Raw genomic sequence first — 18,370 nt, forward strand, 5'->3', positions numbered from 1 at the left:
CTCTGTCTAGGTTTTGATTAATTAATAAGCTGGAATGGAAGATTGCTGCTAATCCTCCGCCTCGGCCCGTACTACGAGCATTCTGACAGTTAGTGTGACTCGGGGGGGTTGACTCATTTAAAACTAACATATTCATCCTGCTGTAACCAGGTTTCTGTAAGGCAGAATAAATCAATATGTTGATCAATTATTATATCATTTACCAACAGGGACTTAGAAGAGAGAGACCTAATGTTTAATAGACCACATTTAACTGTTTTAGTCTGTGGTGCAGTTGAAGGTGCTATATTATTTTTTCTTTTTGAATTTTTATGCTTAAATAGATTTTTGCTGGTTATTGGTGGTCTGGGAGCAGGCACCGTCTCTACGGGGATGGGGTAATGAGGGGATGGCAGGGGAAGAGAAGCTGCAGAGAGGTGTGTAAGACTACAACTCTGCCTCCTGGTCCCAACGCTAGACAGTCACAGTTTGGAGGATCCAAGAAAATTGGCCAGATTTCTAGAAATGAGAGCTGCTCCATCTAAAGTGGGATGGATGCCGTCTCTCCTAACAAGACCAGGTTTTCCCCAGAAGCTTTGCCAATTATCAATGAAGCCCACCTCATTTTTTGGACACCACTCAGACAGCCAGCAATTCAAGGAGAACATGCGGCTAAACATGTCACTCCCGGTCCAATTGGGGAGGGGCCCAGAGAAAACAACAGAGTCCGACATTGTTTTTGCAAAGTTACACACCGATTTAATGTTAATTTTAGTGACCTCCGATTGGTGTAACCGAGTGTCATTACTGCCGACGTGAATTACAATCTTACCAAATTTACGCTTAGCCTTAGCCAGCAATTTCAAATTTCCTTCAATGTCGCCTGCTCTGGCCCCCGGAAGACAATTGACAATGGTTGCTGGTGTCGCTAACTTCACATTTCTCAAAACAGAGTCGCCAATAACCAGAGTTTGATCCTCGGCGAGTGTATCGTCGAGTGGGGAAAAACGGTTAGAGATGTGAACGGGTTGACGGTGTACACGGGGCTTCTGTTTAGGGCTACGCTTCCTCCTCACAGTCACCCAGTCGGCCTGCTTTCCCGACTGCCCGGGATCCGCCAGGGGGGAACTAACGGTGGCTAAGCCACCTTGGTCCGCACCGACTACAGGGGCCTGGTTAGCTGTAGAATTTTCCACGGTGCGGAGCCGAGTCTCCAATTCGCCCAGCCTGGCCTCCAAAGCTACGAATAAGCTGCACTTATTACAAGTACCGTTACTGCTAAAGGAGGCCGAGGAACAACTAAACATTTCACACCCAGAGCAGAAAAGTGCGGGAGAGACAGGAGAAGCCGCCATGCTAAATCGGCTAAAAGCTAGTAGCTACGCAACCTAGTGGATTCCTAAAAACACGCAAAGTGAATAATGTGTAAATAATTTAGAGGTGATTCAGCAGAAGGAGTGCTTTAGTTAAGGCACCAGACAGGCCATGAAGCAGCACAAGTAACGCACGGCAACAGCGAACGCACGACAACGGTGCAAAAATAAAATAAAAATCCACTAGACAGGCTGTGGAGCAGCACAGGTAACGCACGACAACAGTGGTAAAAAATAAAATAAAAATCCACTAGACAGGCCGTGGAACAGCACAGGTAACGCACGACAACGGTGGTAAAAATAAAATAAAAATCCACTAGACAGGCCGTGGAACAGCACAGGTAACGCACGACAACGGTGGTAAAAAAAAATAAAATAAAAATCCACTAGACAGGCCGTGGAACAGCACAGGTAACACACGACAACGGTGCTAAAATAAAATAAAAATCCACTGGACAGGCTGTGGAGCAGCACAACAGTGCTAAAAAATAAAATAAAAACAAAAGCATTAGCAAGCTAGTTAGCTTGCCAACGCTGATGAAAGTTAGCTGATAAAAGTGCTCCGTCGCGATGTTTCGACCGTTAGAGGTCTTCTTTAGGCGTTGGAGCACGGTGAAAAAGTAAAAAAAAAAAAAAAAAAAAAAAAGTAAAAAAGTCTTGAAAAAGACTGTTAATTCAAAGAACTCAAACAGCTCAGTTCAAACAGCTCATTGAAGACAACTTTGGATGCTGTAGCTCCTCTGAAAAAGAGAGCTTTAAATCAGAAGTGTCTGACTCCGTGGTATAACTCACAAACTCGCAGCTTAAAGCAGATAACCCGTAAGTTGGAGAGAAAATGGCGTCTCACTAATTTAGAAGATCTTCACTTAGCCTGGAAAAAGAGTCTGTTGCTCTATAAAAAAGCCCTCCGTAAAGCTAGGACATCTTACTACTCATCACTAATTGAAGAAAATAAGAACAACCCCAGGTTTCTTTTCAGCACTGTAGCCAGGCTGACAAAGAATCAGAGCTCTATTGAGCCGAGTATTCCTTTAACTTTAACTAGTAATGACTTCATGACTTTCTTTGCTAATAAAATTTTAACTATTAGAGAAAAAATTACTCATAACCATCCCAAAGACGTATCGTTATCTTTGGCTGCTTTCAGTGATGCCGGTATTTGGTTAGACTCTTTCTCTCAGATTGTTCTGTCTGAGTTATTTTCATTAGTTACTTCATCCAAACCATCAACATGTCTATTAGACCCCATTCCTACCAGGCTGCTCAAGGAAGCCCTACCATTATTTAATGCTTCGATCATAAATATGATCAATCTATCTTTATTAGTTGGCTATGTACCACAGGCTTTTAAGGTGGCAGTAATTAAACCATTACTTAAAAAGCCATCACTTGACCCAGCTATCTTAGCTAATTATAGGCCAATCTCCAACCTTCCTTTTCTCTCAAAAATTCTTGAAAGGGTAGTTGTAAAACAGCTAACTGATCATCTGCAGAGGAATGGTCTATTTGAAGAGTTTCAGTCAGGTTTTAGAATTCATCATAGTACAGAAACAGCATTAGTGAAGGTTACAAATGATCTTCTTATGGCCACAGACAGTGGACTCATCTCTGTGCTTGTTCTGTTGGACCTCAGTGCTGCTTTTGATACTGTTGACCATAAAATTTTATTACAGAGATTAGAGCATGCCATAGGTATTAAAGGCACTGTGTTGCGGTGGTTTGAATCATATTTATCTAATAGATTACAATTTGTTCATGTAAATGGGGAATCTTCTTCACAGAATAAGGTTAATTATGGAGTTCCACAAGGTTCTGTGCTAGGACCAATTTTATTCACTTTATACATGCTTCCCTTAGGCAGTATTATTAGACGGCATTGCTTAAATTTTCATTGTTACGCAGATGATACCCAGCTTTATCTATCCATGAAGCCAGAGGACACACACCAATTAGCTAAACTGCAGGATTGTCTTACAGACATAAAGACATGGATGACCTCTAATTTCCTGCTTTTAAACTCAGATAAAACTGAAGTTATTGTACTTGGCCCCACAAATCTTAGAAACATGGTGTCTAACCAGATCCTTACTCTGGATGGCATTACCCTGACTTCTAGTAATACTGTGAGAAATCTTGGAGTCATTTTTGATCAGGATATGTCATTCAAAGCGCATATTAAACAAATATGTAGGACTGCTTTTTTGCATTTACGCAATATCTCTAAAATTAGAAAGGTCTTGTCTCAGAGTGATGCTGAAAAACTAATTCATGCATTTATTTCCTCTAGGCTGGACTATTGTAATTCATTATTATCAGGTTGTCCTAAAAGTTCCCTGAAAAGCCTTCAGTTAATTCAAAATGCTGCAGCTAGAGTACTGACAGGGACTAGAAGGAGAGAGCATATCTCACCCATATTGGCCTCTCTTCATTGGCTTCCTGTTGATTCTAGAATAGAATTTAAAATTCTTCTTCTTACTTATAAGGTTTTGAATAATCAGGTCCCATCTTATCTTAGGGACCTCATAGTACCATATCACCCCAATAGAGCGCTTCGCTCTCAGACTGCAGGCTTACTTGTAGTTCCTAGGGTTTGTAAGAGTAGAATGGGAGGCAGAGCCTTCAGCTTTCAGGCTCCTCTCCTGTGGAACCAGCTCCCAATTCAGATCAGGGAGACAGACACCCTCTCTACTTTTAAGATTAGGCTTAAAACTTTCCTTTTTACTAAAGCTTATAGTTAGAGCTGGATCAGGTGACCCTGAACCATCCCTTAGTTATGCTGCTATAGACTTAGACTGCTGGGGGGTTCCCATGATGCACTGAGTGTTTCTTTCTCTTTTTGCTCTGTATGCACCACTCTGCATTTAATCATTAGTGATTGATCTCTGCTCCCCTCCACAGCATGTCTTTTTCCTGGTTCTCTCCCTCAGCCCCAACCACTCCCAGCAGAAGACTGCCCCTCCCTGAGCCTGGTTCTGCTGGAGGTTTCTTCCTGTTAAAAGGGAGTTTTTCCTTCCCACTGTCGCCAAGTGCTTGCTCACAGGAGGTCGTTTTGGCCGTTGGGGTTTTTCTGTAATTATTGTATGGCTTTGCCTTACAATATAAAGTGCCTTGGGGCAACTGTTTGTTGTGATTTGGCGCTATATAAATAAAATTGATTGATTGATGAATGTGGTACCCAGTACTAAGCGAGGATGGCTGGATCAGGTTCATGACCACATCGTATGACAGCCCGTGCTTACTTGTGGTCACAGTCTTTCCAGTGTAAATGGTGAACTTGAGTGTGTAGCCATTACTTGAAACAGCCAACACAAAAAGTTTCATGCCCCATTTTGTTGGCTTCTCCTTCAAATATTGAGTCATTCCAGTTTTTGCCTTCGTCGCCAACATCCTTTCATCCACTGCCAGCTCCCTCCTCGGGTGGTAATAAGCCTGGCAGGCACTGAGGATGTCATCATAAAGAGGCCTGACTTGAAACAGTTTGTCATTGCCTGCTGTTCCTTTTTTCTATCATTTTCTACATCCTCATCTGGATTACTTAGTTGGATGTTCCAGAATATTTTTCAGTTTATTTTCATTTATATAGCGCCAAATCACAACAGAGTTTCCTCAAAGCACTTCACACAGGTAAGGTCTAACCTGTGTTAAGGTTAGACCTTACCTTCTCTGAATGAATGAATCAACCAATCAGTGTGAGCAGAGGCTCAGTTTCCATAATCCTTTTTGGCATCTGTGTATGTTAATGTTAAAAACTTAAGAATTATAGCATTATTTTAAAATTACCACCTGAATTTGACCTTAAATTAAAAGATATGTGTTATATTTTCACTTTGTATAAATGACAGCGTTGACATTAATGTAGTTATTCTATTCGGATTAATTTGATTTATAAATTCAAACCATAAGTCAAACCTGCTTTCCTTTTTAAGATGTCTGCCTCACAACTGTATGCTGTGAAGGATAATGACTCTTCCCTGCAGCACAAAGACTGTTGAATATTTGTTTAAAGAGAATGAGTTCATATTTACAGGTTGAATAAATAAGAAAAAGATTTGTAAGTTTTCATATTAAAAAGGTACAGTTAATAATAAGTTTAAAAACAGCCTATTTTATGGCACAACTTCATTTTTGGGTTAAAAAATCTGTTTACATTGGTACCTATGTTGTTTTTTGACCACTAGATGGCACTTGTGTTTCATGTCGTAAAATGAAATGCTGTCTTGAACCCACAAAAAATAACCTAGAACAGTGGTCTCCAAACTATTCCAGAAAGGACCGAGAGGGTGCAGGTATGTTAATCAGTGAAATCACCTGCTGAAGTCAGTGGCTGCAAAGAAAACCTGCACCCTCTCGGCCCTTTCTGGAATAGTTTGAAGACCACTGACCAAGAAGCTTCTGAAAGTATGTATGATGCAGCAGTTTTTGTTGTTGTTGTTTTGTAGTGCTTTTTTTGTTTGTTTATTAGTAAAAGAAAAGAACAGAAAAGGAAACAAGGAAAGTCTGGACTCTTTCCTTTCTAAAAAATTGATGTTGCAGCTTGATCCTCAACATTTTTTGGTGCTGAAACCTGGGAGATGTGGAAGTAAACAAAGAACTTTGTTGAGATCACGCTGATAGCTGCAACAATGACACTGAGACGAAAGAGAAACATGTTGGAGCAACTCCAAAGATTAAAACAGAAACGGACTGTCCTGCGTTCTTATGCTACAAAGCTGCTGCAACAGATCCAAGATGAAAAAAGTAAAGATGCCATGAACAGTAATCGTTTGCTTCAGCTGTTAGCCATTTTGTCGCACAAGGAGAAAAGCATGCAAGAAACTGAACCAGAAATAGAGAAAGAGATTCTGTTGGACGAGTTGGATGTGGACGATGGAATATCAAGACAATACTAACTTATGGAGGACGCGAGCGGAGAGAGCGATTGAAAGTGCTGCACTGCAGCAACAGAGAAGTCCAGAGGACTCTGCTGCAGCTGTACACCCACGACTGAGTGACGCGAGTACCTGATCGACAACAAGCAGACCTTCAGTGAAACGACCCCAGCTCTCAATAAGCAAACACAGTGGAGACGTGTGCATGTGGCAAGAGTTTGTCAACGCCATTCACCAAAACCCAGATTAGACTAAACCCGAGAAGTTGACTTACCTGAAGTCATACCTCGTTGGACCAGCTGCACGTGCCATCGCAGGGCTGAAAGTAACTGACACCAACTATGACACAGCTGTTGACATGCTGAAGCAAAGATTTGGCAGGAAGGACCTAACTGTGAGTGCACACATGTCAAACTGCTGAACCTGAGCCCGGTTAAGAGATCCTCAGACAACTCTATGATGATGTGGACGTACAGATAAGAAGCCTGGAGGCTTTAGGTGTGGTGTCCAACAGTTATGGAGGATTATTGTGTCCTATAATGATTCCTGAAGACCTTGCTCTCACGTACACACGCAAAACAGTTGTAGGGACATGGATGATCTTGTTAGCTTTTTGCACAAGAAGTTGAAAGCAGGGAACGTGCCGTGCATTTGACGAGACCCAGAAATGATAATAAAGATTCCCATTCTGCTCAAAAGCCACATTACAAGCCAGATTCAAGCAGAGAAAAGTGGAGAGGAGCTAATGCACCATCAGCTGCAGCTCTCCACACGGGCAGCACAAACACCCCCTCCAGTCAAAACTGCATGTTTGTAACAGTCCAAGCCATAAGTCAGAACAGTGCACTGAAGACACAGTCGCAATCAGAAAGGAGAAGTTAAAGAAAATGGGAAGGTGTTTTATATGCCTGAAACCTCGACATCTTGCACGAGACTGTAGATCCAAAAATGTGACGTGCACTGATTGTGGAAGGAGACACCATGCTGTAGTGTGTGAACAGGGTGCACAACCAACGGAAACTCCATGTGCTGCTGAGGACACAAGTGATGCTGTTGTCTCCTCTGTTATACCACATGCAGCCAAACCAACTGAACAGTGTGAAACAGTGCTGTTAGAAAATGTGAAAGCAAAGATCGAAGGCCCTGGAGGGGTGAAAACTGTACGCTGTTTGATTGATGGGGGAAGTCAATGAAGTTTTGTTCATGAAACCCAAGTAAAACATTTAAAGCTGCCAACGCTGAAACAAGAGAGCTTGAACCTCCACACGTTTGGCTCCAAAAACCCTGTGACTACAAAATGCTATGTCATAAGACTAGTCCTTGAAAACGTGAGAGATAAAGGGCAGAAGACTGAGACTGAAGCTGTTCAAATGCCACAACTTTGTACTGCAGTCATGAAAGTTCCCAGTAAGCACATCCAACAACAGCTGGAGAAAAAAGGGCAACAGGAGACAAAGACGACTTGGAGCTGTCAGTACTGATCAGAGCAGATTATTACTGGAGGATAGTCACAGGTAAAACTGAAAGACTATCAGATGCTTTAGTGGCTACAGAAACAATGTTTGGATGGGCAGTGCAAGGTCCAGCTGTCATGTCAAGTATCAGTGAAGCAGCATGCTTACACATCGGAGTCGGTGAAAATCCAGAGGACATTTCAACCCAGCTGAGAGCATGTTGGGAAATGGAGTCACTGGGCACCTCCACCAACGACAAAGAAACACCCAATGACAAGCCAGAGACACGTTTGACAGGTCAGTCAGATCATAAATGAACAATACCAAGTAGCTCTGCTGTAGCACCAAGACACACCTGAACTCTGAGACAACAAGAAGGTTTGAAACATTGAAAAGAAAACTGAAACCTGACATGATGCTGTTCAAAAGATACAGTGATGTCATAGAAGAATAGAGCAGGGAAAATGTGAAGATGTGTCAGAGTGCAGCCATCCAGGGACAGAACATGTGACTTATTACTTACCTCATCCTGCTGGAGTCAGAGAAGATAAAGCTGAGAGTAGAATTTGACGCATCGTCACATGAAGCAGGTTGTTCCTCTTTAGATGACTGTTTGTTGTCTGGCCCAAACCTGATGTTGACCTCCTGAGCATTTTGATGATTCAGACAAAATCCTGTAGAAAAGTAAAATGTAAAATGTCCATTTCAGGAAATGTGGCGGCAAGGTTTGAGTTGGGACGACAAGCTGCCTCCTGACCTTTCACATGCATGGCAGCAGTGGTGCATGAAGCTTCCCCAGATCCACCAAATAATCATTCTGAGGTGGTATGGAACAGAAAACCTGCCGGATCAACCACAAGTACTCCATGTTTTCACAGATGTGAGTGAAAAGACCAGTGGTGCAGTGGAGTACCTGCAAAGAGTGACAACAGAGGCCACTGTCACCACACCGGTTGCATCCAAGTCAAGAGTGACACCAATTAAATGCATCACGCTGGGAGCTGATGGGAGCTTTGATTGGAGCAAGACTTGTAAACAACCTTTTAAAGGCGCTGGATTTGCAAATCACTCAGCTCAAAATGTGGTCAGACTCCATGATAGTGATTCATTGGATTAAAAGTTCATCAAAGAAATGAAAACAGTTTGTTGCAAACAGAGTGATGGAGATACAGACTGTGACACCACCAGAACAATGGACACACTGTAACAGGAAACTGAACCCAGCTGATCTCACAACCAGAGGCCAAAGGAGGAAGAGCTCTGGTGATCAGGTCCAGCATTTCTGAAAGAAAAGGAGTTTAGAGATACAGTGAGGAACATAAGTATTTGAACACGCTGCAATTTTGCAAGTTCTCCCACTTAGAAATCATGGAGGGGTCTGAAATTTCCATCTTGGGTTCCTGTCCACTGTGAGAGACATAATCTAAAAAAAAAAGAAAAATCCGGAAATCACAATGTATGATTTTTTAATCATTTATTTGTATGTTACTGCTGCAGATAAGTATTTGATCACCTGTGAAAATCAATGTTAATATTTGGTACAGTAACCTTTGTTTTTCAATTACAGAGGTCAAAGGTTTCCTGTAGTTTTTCACCAGGTTTTCACACACTGCAGCAGGGATTTTGGTCCACTCCTCCATACAGATCTTCTCTAGATCTTTCAGGTTTGGAGTTTCAGCTTCAATGTTCTTACTGAGGGAAGGAGGTTGTTTGCCAAAATCTCACAATACATGACCCCATCCATCCTCCCTTCAATACGGTGCAGTCGTCCTGTCCCCTTTGTAGAAGAGCACCCCCAGAGTATGATGTTTCCACCCCCGTGCTTCACAGTTGGGATGGTTTTCTTGGGGTTGTTCTCATCCTCTAAACATGGTAAGTGGAGTTGATTCCAAAAAGCTCTATTCTGGTCTCATCTGACCACATGACTTTCTCCCATGCCTCCTCTGGATCATCCAGATGGTCACTGGTGAACTTCAAATGGGCCTGGACATGTGCTGGCTTGAGCAGGGGGACCTTGCTGCCCTGCAGGATTTTAAACCATGACAGCATCATGTGTTACTAATGTAATCTTTGTGACTGTGGTCCCAGCTCTCTTCAGGTCATTGACCAGGTCCTCCTGTGTAGTTCTGAGCTTTCTCAGAATCATCCTTACCCCACAAAGTGAGATCTTGCATGGAATCCCAGACCGAGGGAGATTGACAGTCATCTTGTGTTTCTTCCACTTTCTAATAAATAATCATAACAGTTGTTGTCTTCTACCAAGCTGCTTGCCTGTTGTCCTGTAGTCCATCCCAGCCTTGTGCACGTCTACAGTTTTGTCCCAGGTGTCCTTAGACAGCTCTTTGGTCTTGGCTATGGTGGACAGGTTGGAGTGTGATTGATTGAGTGTGTGAACAGGTGTCTTTTATACAGGTAACAAGTTCAAACAGGTGCAATTAATACAGGTAAAGAGTGCAGAATAAGAGGGCTTCTTAAAGAAAAATTAACAGGTCTGTGAGAGATAGAATTCTTGCTTCCCTCACTCAGACCTGTCCCGTCCTCACTCTGACCTGTCCCGTCCTCACTCTGACATGTCCTGTCCTCACTCAGACCTGTCCCGTCCTCACTCAGACCTGTGCCGTCCTCACTCAGACCTGTCCCTTCCTCACTCAGACCTGTCCCGTCCTCACTCAGACCTGTCCCGTCCTCACTCTGACCTGTCCCGTCCTCACTCAGACCTGTTCCGTTGTCACTCAGACCTGTCCCGTCCTCACTCAGACCTGTCCCGTCCTCACTCAGACCTGTCCCGTCCTCACTCAGACCTGTTCCGTCCTCACTCAGACCTGTTCCTTCCTCACTCAGACCTGTCCCGTCCTCACTCAGACCTGTCCCTTCCTCACTCAGACCTGTTCCGTCCTCACTCAGACCTGTGCCGTCCTCACTCAGACCTGTTCCGTCCTCACTCAGACCTGTCCCTTCCTCACTCAGACCTGTTCCGTCCTCACTCAGACCTGTCCCGTCCTCACTCAGACCTGTCCCGTCCTCACTCAGACCTGTTCCATCCTCACTCAGACCTGTCCCTTCCTCACTCAGACCTGTTCCGTCCTCACTCAGACCTGTCCCTTCCTCACTCAGACCTGTCCCTTCCTCACTCAGACCTGTCCCTTCCTCACTCAGACCTGTGCCGTCCTCACTCAGACCTGTTCCGTCCTCACTCAGACCTGTCCCTTCCTCACTCAGACCTGTTCCGTCCTCACTCAGACCTGTCCCTTCCTCACTCAGACCTGTCCCTTCCTCACTCAGACCTGTCCCGTCCTCACTCAGACCTGTCCCTTCCTCACTCAGACCTGTCCCTTCCTCACTCAGACCTGTTCCGTCCTCACTCAGACCTGTTCCGTCCTCACTCAGACCTGTCCCGTCCTCACTCAGACCTGTCCCTTCCTCACTCAGACCTGTTCCGTCCTCACTCAGACCTGTCCCTTCCTCACTCAGACCTGTCCCTTCCTCACTCAGACCTGTTCCGTCCTCACTCAGACCTGTCCCGTCCTCACTCAGACCTGTCCCTTCCTCACTCAGACCTGTCCCTTCCTCACTCAGACCTGTCCCGTCCTCACTCTGACCTGTCCCGTCCTCACTCTGACCTGTCCCGTCCTCACTCAGACCTGTGCCGTCCTCACTCAGACCTGTCCCTTCCTCACTCAGACCTGTCCCGTCCTCACTCTGACCTGTCCCGTCCTCACTCAGACCTGTTCCGTTGTCACTCAGACCTGTCCCGTCCTCACTCAGACCTGTCCCGTCCTCCCTCAGACCTGTTCCGTCCTCCCTCAGACCTGTTCCGTCCTCACTCAGACCTGTCCCGTCCTCACTCAGACCTGTCCCGTCCTCACTCAGACCTGTTCCTTCCTCACTCAGACCTGTCCCGTCCTCACTCAGACCTGTCCCTTCCTCACTCAGACCTGTTCCGTCCTCACTCAGACCTGTGCCGTCCTCACTCAGACCTGTTCCGTCCTCACTCAGACCTGTCCCTTCCTCACTCAGACCTGTTCCGTCCTCACTCAGACCTGTCCCTTCCTCACTCAGACCTGTCCCTTCCTCACTCAGACCTGTCCCTTCCTCACTCAGACCTGTTCCGTCCTCACTCAGACCTGTCCCTTCCTCACTCAGACCTGTCCCTTCCTCACTCAGACCTGTCCCGTCCTCACTCAGACCTGTCCCTTCCTCACTCAGACCTGTTCCGTCCTCACTCAGACCTGTGCCGTCCTCACTCAGACCTGTTCCGTCCTCACTCAGACCTGTTCCGTCCTCACTCAGACCTGTTCCGTCCTCACTCAGACCTGTCCCTTCCTCACTCAGACCTGTCCCTTCCTCACTCAGACCTGTGCCGTCCTCACTCAGACCTGTGCCGTCCTCACTCAGACCTGTCCCGTCCTCACTCAGACCTGTCCCGTCCTCACTCAGACCTGTCCCTTCCTCACTCAGACCTGTTCCGTCCTCACTCAGACCTGTCCCTTCCTCACTCAGACCTGTTCCGTCCTCACTCAGACCTGTTCCGTCCTCACTCAGACCTGTTCCGTCCTCACTCAGACCTGTCCCTTCCTCACTCAGACCTGTTCCGTCCTCACTCAGACCTGTTCCGTCCTCACTCAGACCTGTTCCGTCCTCACTCAGACCTGTCCCTTCCTCACTCAGACCTGTCCCTTCCTCACTCAGACCTGTTCCGTCCTCACTCAGACCTGTTCCGTCCTCACTCAGACCTGTTCCTCTTTGTTAAAAGAGAATGAGTTCATATTTACGGTTACAGCTGGATCCTCAGCAGGTTGTGTTTGGGTTTGTTATCGTCTTTCATCCAGTCAGAAGGGCTTGAATCGGCTTGTCAGTAGCTGAGAGTGTACTGGAGACAATACTGAAAGTTATCAGTCAGCTGTAGCTTCTGATACCTTTGTTTTTTAGTGGTTTATCAGTTTAGCGTTATAAAAGATAACTTTTCAGTTAGCTGATTGGCGGTTATCAAAGCTAACTTTTTGGTTAGCTGTGCCCACCACTGACTGAGACAGATGACGACTGGAGGCAGTTTGAAGCAGAAACTAGTTGATAATCGGTGAATCGTGGCTAATGATGCACGCGCAGTGAAGGCAGGGCGGACTGATTTTTGGGGTGGGACGGTTCAGTCTGTGACACCGGCACTAACAACCGGCCTCGGGGCCCTGTAAGGCCTCAGGTCGTCTTCATGGACATGTGCACCCTGATGAAGACGCTGAATCAGAACACATTGGATTTGAACTCTGTGGACTTCAACAAAGTCAGACATTAGATTATAATTGTTGTCCCTCTGGTGTGAAATATGGGAGATATGGTGATCAGCATGTCCGTCCGTTTTTGCTTGTTAGCGTGATATCTCAAGAACCAGTTGACCAATTTCATTCATATTTAGAATAAAGCTGTACTTGGGTGATCCGGGACACCAGTCGATTGTGGATTTGTGGGGACTGGGGGGGATATGTCATTTCATGATGACTCTTGTGTAAAATTGTTTTTATTTCAGTTGAGCCTTATGTCAGACTGAGATCCATGACGCCCCCTGGTGGTAAACATCCCTCCATGCTGGTGTGCAGCGTCTACGACTTCTACCCCAAACAAATCCGTGTGAGCTGGCAGCGAGACGGACACGAGGTCACCTCTGAGGTCACGTCCACTGAAGAGCTGGCAGACGGCGATTGGTACTACCAGGTCCACTCCCACCTGGAGTACACGCCCAGGTGAGTCCAGGTCTGGTTCTGTGGGGGGTCAGTGTGGGGGGTCAGACTGTAACTGTGAGCTGTTGGTGTGTTGAAGGTCTGGAGAAAAGATCTCCTGTGTGGTGGAGCATGCCAGCCTCAAAGAGCCTCTGATCAAAGACTGGAGTGAGTACCTGTGTGTCTGGACGTCTGTCTGTCTGTCTGCATGACCTCTGACCTCATCATCTGTCCACAGACCCGTCTCTGCCCGAGTCTGAGAGGAACAAGATCGCCATCGGAGCGTCAGGACTGATCCTGGGTCTGATCTTATCTCTGGCTGGATTCATCTACTACAAGAGGAAGGCCAACGGTCAGCAGACCACACCTCATCAAAACCAGTTTAGACCAGTTCACACCGGTCAGAGCAACTTTATTCCAATTATAGATCCATATCAAAACATTGAAACCAGTTTAGACCAGTTACAACTACTCTATTCCACTTATGGATCCATATTATTAGAACGGGTTTGCACCAGTCAGAACTACTTTATTCCACTTATGGATCCATATTATTAGAACGGGTTTGCACCAGTCAGAACTACTTTATTCCACTTATGGATCCATATTAAAAAACTTATACCGGTTTGCACAAGTCAGAACTACTTTATTCCACTTATGGATCCATATTAAAAAATTTAGACCAGTTTGCACCAGTCAGAACTACTTTATTCCACTTATGGATCCATATTAAAAAATTTAGAACGGGTTTGCACCAGTCAGAACTACTTTATTACACTTATGGATCCATATTAAAAAATTTAGAACAGGTTTGCACCAGTCAGAACTACTTTATTACACTTATGGATCCATATTAAAAAAATTAGAACAAGTTTGCACCAGTCAGAACTACTTTATTACACTTATGGATCCATATTAAAACATTGAGACCAGTTTGCACCAGTCAGAACTACTTTATTACACTTATGGATCCATATTAAAAAAATTAGAACAAGTTTGCACCAGTCAGAACTACTTTATTACACTTATGGATCCATATTAAAACATTGAGACCAGTTTGCACCAGTCAGAACTACTTTATTCCACTTATGGATCCATATTAAAAAATTTAGAACAGGTTTGCACCAGTCAGAACTACTTTATTCCACTTATGGATCCATATTAAAAAATTTAGACCGGTTTGCACCAGTCAGAACTACTTTATTCCACTTATGGATCCATATTAAAATGTTGAGAGCAGTTTGCACCAGTCAGAACTACTTTATTCCACTTATGGATCCATATTAAAACGTTGAGACCGGTTTGCACCAGTCAGAACTACTTTATTCCACTTATGGATCCATATTAAAAAATTTAGACCGGTTTGCACCAGTCAGAACTACTTTATTACACTTATGGATCTATATTAAAAAATTTAGACCGGTTTGCACCAGTCACAACTACTTTATTACACGTATTGATCCACATTAAGACACTGAAACCACTTTAGACCGATTTACACCAGTCAGAACTACTTTATTCCACTTATGGATCTATATTAACCCTCTGGGGTCCGAGGGCATTTTTTGGACAGTTCACTCGCCTAGCATAAATGTTTTATTATTGCTGTTAAAAGCTCATCCTGCATCCCACAATCAAGTGGTATGTCTCTTTTTTCAGGACAACCTGTACTTTCAGAATATATATATGCTATAGTGGTGTTTATAAGTGTAAAAAAGGTTTACAATAAGAAATAAGAAAAGAAAAACTAAAGTGGAAAAATCATTTTCACACACATTTATTCAAAACACACAGCAAACTATAATAAACTATTTTGACACTTTATAAAGTTAGTTGTACAAAATAATTTACAAAATTAAGGTTCTAACAATAAACACAAATGCACATTTTGAACAATATATACAAAATGGTCTATGCGTTTTGTCTTTATGCCACATCTCAAAGCAATTTCTGTTTGCTATTACACAAAGGGTTATAACACAAACTTTTTATTTCTGTAAACGGCACTTTACGAGTGAGAGCAAGAGAGGCTTATTCAACAATATTCCCTGGCCAAGTAGTGAATCATTTCTCTCAGTGACACTCTTTGGTCGACCACGTGAGGTTGTATGAGACCCTCTTACGCTGATCTCCTTCATTCATATGCGCAATGCTGCGCTTTTACGCATGAAGCCAGCAGCCAGGGGGCTATTCAGACAGCATTCACATTGCTTCTACAAACAATCTTTGGGATACCATGTGAGACTGCTCTGCCCTACGATTGGATATTAGAAAACCATGTGACGGTGAACCAATTCTGATTGGACACTCACATTGTGCATGTCATCACACTGCTTCTATGAGGAGTACAAAGATGGTGGATGGTGGGCTCGAAAGTCCGCGGAGTTAACTTTTGGGGAGGTGATGGTCTAGTGGTTAAGGTGTTGGGCTTGAGACCAGAAGATCATGGGTTCAAATCCCCGCCTGACTGGAAAATCAATAAGGGCCCTTGGGCAAGGCCTTTAATCCCCTATTGCTCCTGGTGTGTAGTGAGCACCTTGTATGGCAGCACCCTGACATTGGGGTGAATGTGAGGCATTATTGTAAAGTACTTTGAGCATCTGATGCAGATGGAAAAGCGCAATATAAATGCAGTCCATTTAGTTTTTTACTGAAATGGTAAATAAATAGTAAGTTTTTATTTCATATCATTAAAAAGTTAGGGTTCCATATACAACGGCGTCGGAACACTGAAGCCACTTTAGATTAGTTCACACAGGTCAGAACTACTTTATTCCACTTATGGGTCCATATTAAAACATTGAAACCAGTTTAGACCCGTTTGTGCACCAGGACCACTGACAGAAAAACAGCCTCAGATAGTTGGTACATTGTTCTCAGGTTTGAAAGCCTCACCTTTACTCCTCCAAACATACGGATCATATTAAACTCAGTGCAAATGAATGTTTCTTTAAAAAACCTCTGAAACAGTATTTATTGGTATATGAGTAATCTGAGTCAACCTATTCAACATATATAGATGATGATTAATTTGATTTGATATGATTTTTATTTTAATTTATTTTTATATATTTTTTTGAATGTATTTTTGATTTACTATATTTGTAAGTCTGTTGGACCTCAAAGAGTAGCTAATGGGGATCCAAGCAAACAATAAACAATATGTCTTATTATTGTAGACAAATAGCTCAATCTTTGTCTCATCTGACCATAAAACTTGTCCATGTGGGCAGCTGCAAATTTCAGTCTCGTTTGAAGGTGTTGCTTTTGGAGCAGAAGCTTCTTTCTTGGTCAGCAACCTTTCAGTCCATGGAGATGTAAAACTCTCTTCACTGTGATCAGTGAAGACAGCTGACTATGTCTGGGGTCCTGACACAGACTGGTGACTTGTCCAGGGTCAGTCCCGCCTTTTTCCCAACACCCGCTGGGATGGACTGGGACAGCCCTGAGACCCTGAACTGGAATAAGCGAGTTCCAAAAATGAGTGAATATGTTTGAGATGAAGATGTGATGATGAAGGTGGTGATCATGATGGTGCTGATGATGATGTCATAATGGGGTCCTTTTCTCTTCTTCTCTTTGATCCAGGTCGGATTCTGGTCCCTACAAACTGATGTTGGAGTTCTGATGGAGGAAAAGCCTCCTTCAGTCTGCTGGATTGTGTCTTTGTGCAGCACGCTGTGAGTGCTGCCACCTGCTGGACCGGCTGACCTGTTTTTCTGCTTAAATCTTCTCTGATGTATCTGCACTTTGACAGTGTGTCTGTTTCAAACCTGATCCAGGTCCATCCAACCTCCATCACAGTCTGATAGGTTTCATTTCACACATTCACAAAGTTTATCAACTGAAACTTAAAATACAGACTCTGCAAGAGGACATTGAACGTCTCAGTTTTAAAGTCACAAAAATTAAACTTATTTTAATAATGAAGTGATTTCCTCTGAGAACACACCAAACCAGTTTAAACCATTTTAAAATACTTTAATTGAGTCTGAATCAAAAGTTTGAGAACGTCAGCAGGTCAGCGCCCCCTTTAGGTCACATTGTGATTAATTTAGACATCACAGCTTTCAATATAGTTTTTTTTATTAGTTAATGGACATTTTGAACAAGTTTTCAGGCTGGACTGAGACCAGATTTAAGGTGGACCTAGAATCATTTTGAACCAGTGAATCTTTATGGATCATTACAAACTGGTTCTGACTGGTTTTCAGGGAAAAAACAATCAATGATATAACCCAATCTGACCTCTGACCCCTTACAGACCTCATTGGCGTCTGAAATCACAAGGCTGAGAGTTCAAAAACACAAACACCAATATTTGTTCAATTGTTAATGTAAAAACTATAAATAAAACTATAAATGGACATAAATCTGATTCATGGGGGTGGGGGGGGCACTTTTTAAGTTTTGATTTATTTTTTAAATTTTGCTGCAGTTATTTGAGGGTTCAGTATGTCTGCATGAGCACGTTCTTGATGATGATGTCACTGTAGGACCGCCCTAAACCCTTACCCACGGGGCTTTGGGATTACACTCTCGTTCACTGATGATGGACTGATTTCCTTCTGAGTTCAGCAGCATTGTTCTCAGTGCTGCCCCTGGTGGTCAGAGTTGATATGACATCATTGATCTGATTTGTTTTCTTTCTTTCAGAAGATGTTTTTGAGAGTGTGAAGCTGCCTGACGCCTTCTTTCTGTTCAGTCACTGAGATGTTCACTCATCCTGAAGTCAGATTTTTCTCTTCGGTTCTTAAACTTTCAGAATGTCAGAACTTAAATGGATTCACTGCTGATCAGGTTCAAATCAAATCTTCTTCATCTAAAAACTCAGAAGAACATTTAATCATGATTTTACAAATAGTACAAACCATTTAAAATGATAATAATGAGTTATTGAATGAATTTCTTCTTCTGATTGTTAAATCGGTGTGTTTCTGCTGGAGTGGGACGTTTTTAACTTCAATAAACCAACACAAAACTGA

General features: G+C 43.5%; 1 protein-coding gene across 2 annotated transcripts in view; it reads left to right on the forward strand.

Annotated features, from left to right (window-relative positions):
- Positions 1–18,370, forward strand: part of LOC117504650 (H-2 class II histocompatibility antigen, E-S beta chain-like) — a 29,093-nt gene extending 10,723 nt beyond the window's left edge. For both annotated transcript variants that reach the window (XM_034164149.1, XM_034164150.1), the window contains 4 exons: positions 13,196–13,409; positions 13,486–13,553; positions 13,624–13,737; positions 16,974–18,370. In XM_034164149.1, coding sequence (XP_034020040.1) covers positions 13,196–13,409; positions 13,486–13,553; positions 13,624–13,737; positions 16,974–16,999 — 422 coding nt within the window. In that variant the 3' untranslated portion in view covers positions 17,000–18,370. The remainder of the gene's footprint in view (positions 1–13,195; positions 13,410–13,485; positions 13,554–13,623; positions 13,738–16,973) is intronic.

Source organism: Thalassophryne amazonica, chromosome 23, assembly GCF_902500255.1.
Source record: "Thalassophryne amazonica chromosome 23, fThaAma1.1, whole genome shotgun sequence".
Lineage (NCBI taxonomy): Eukaryota > Metazoa > Chordata > Actinopteri > Batrachoidiformes > Batrachoididae > Thalassophryne > Thalassophryne amazonica.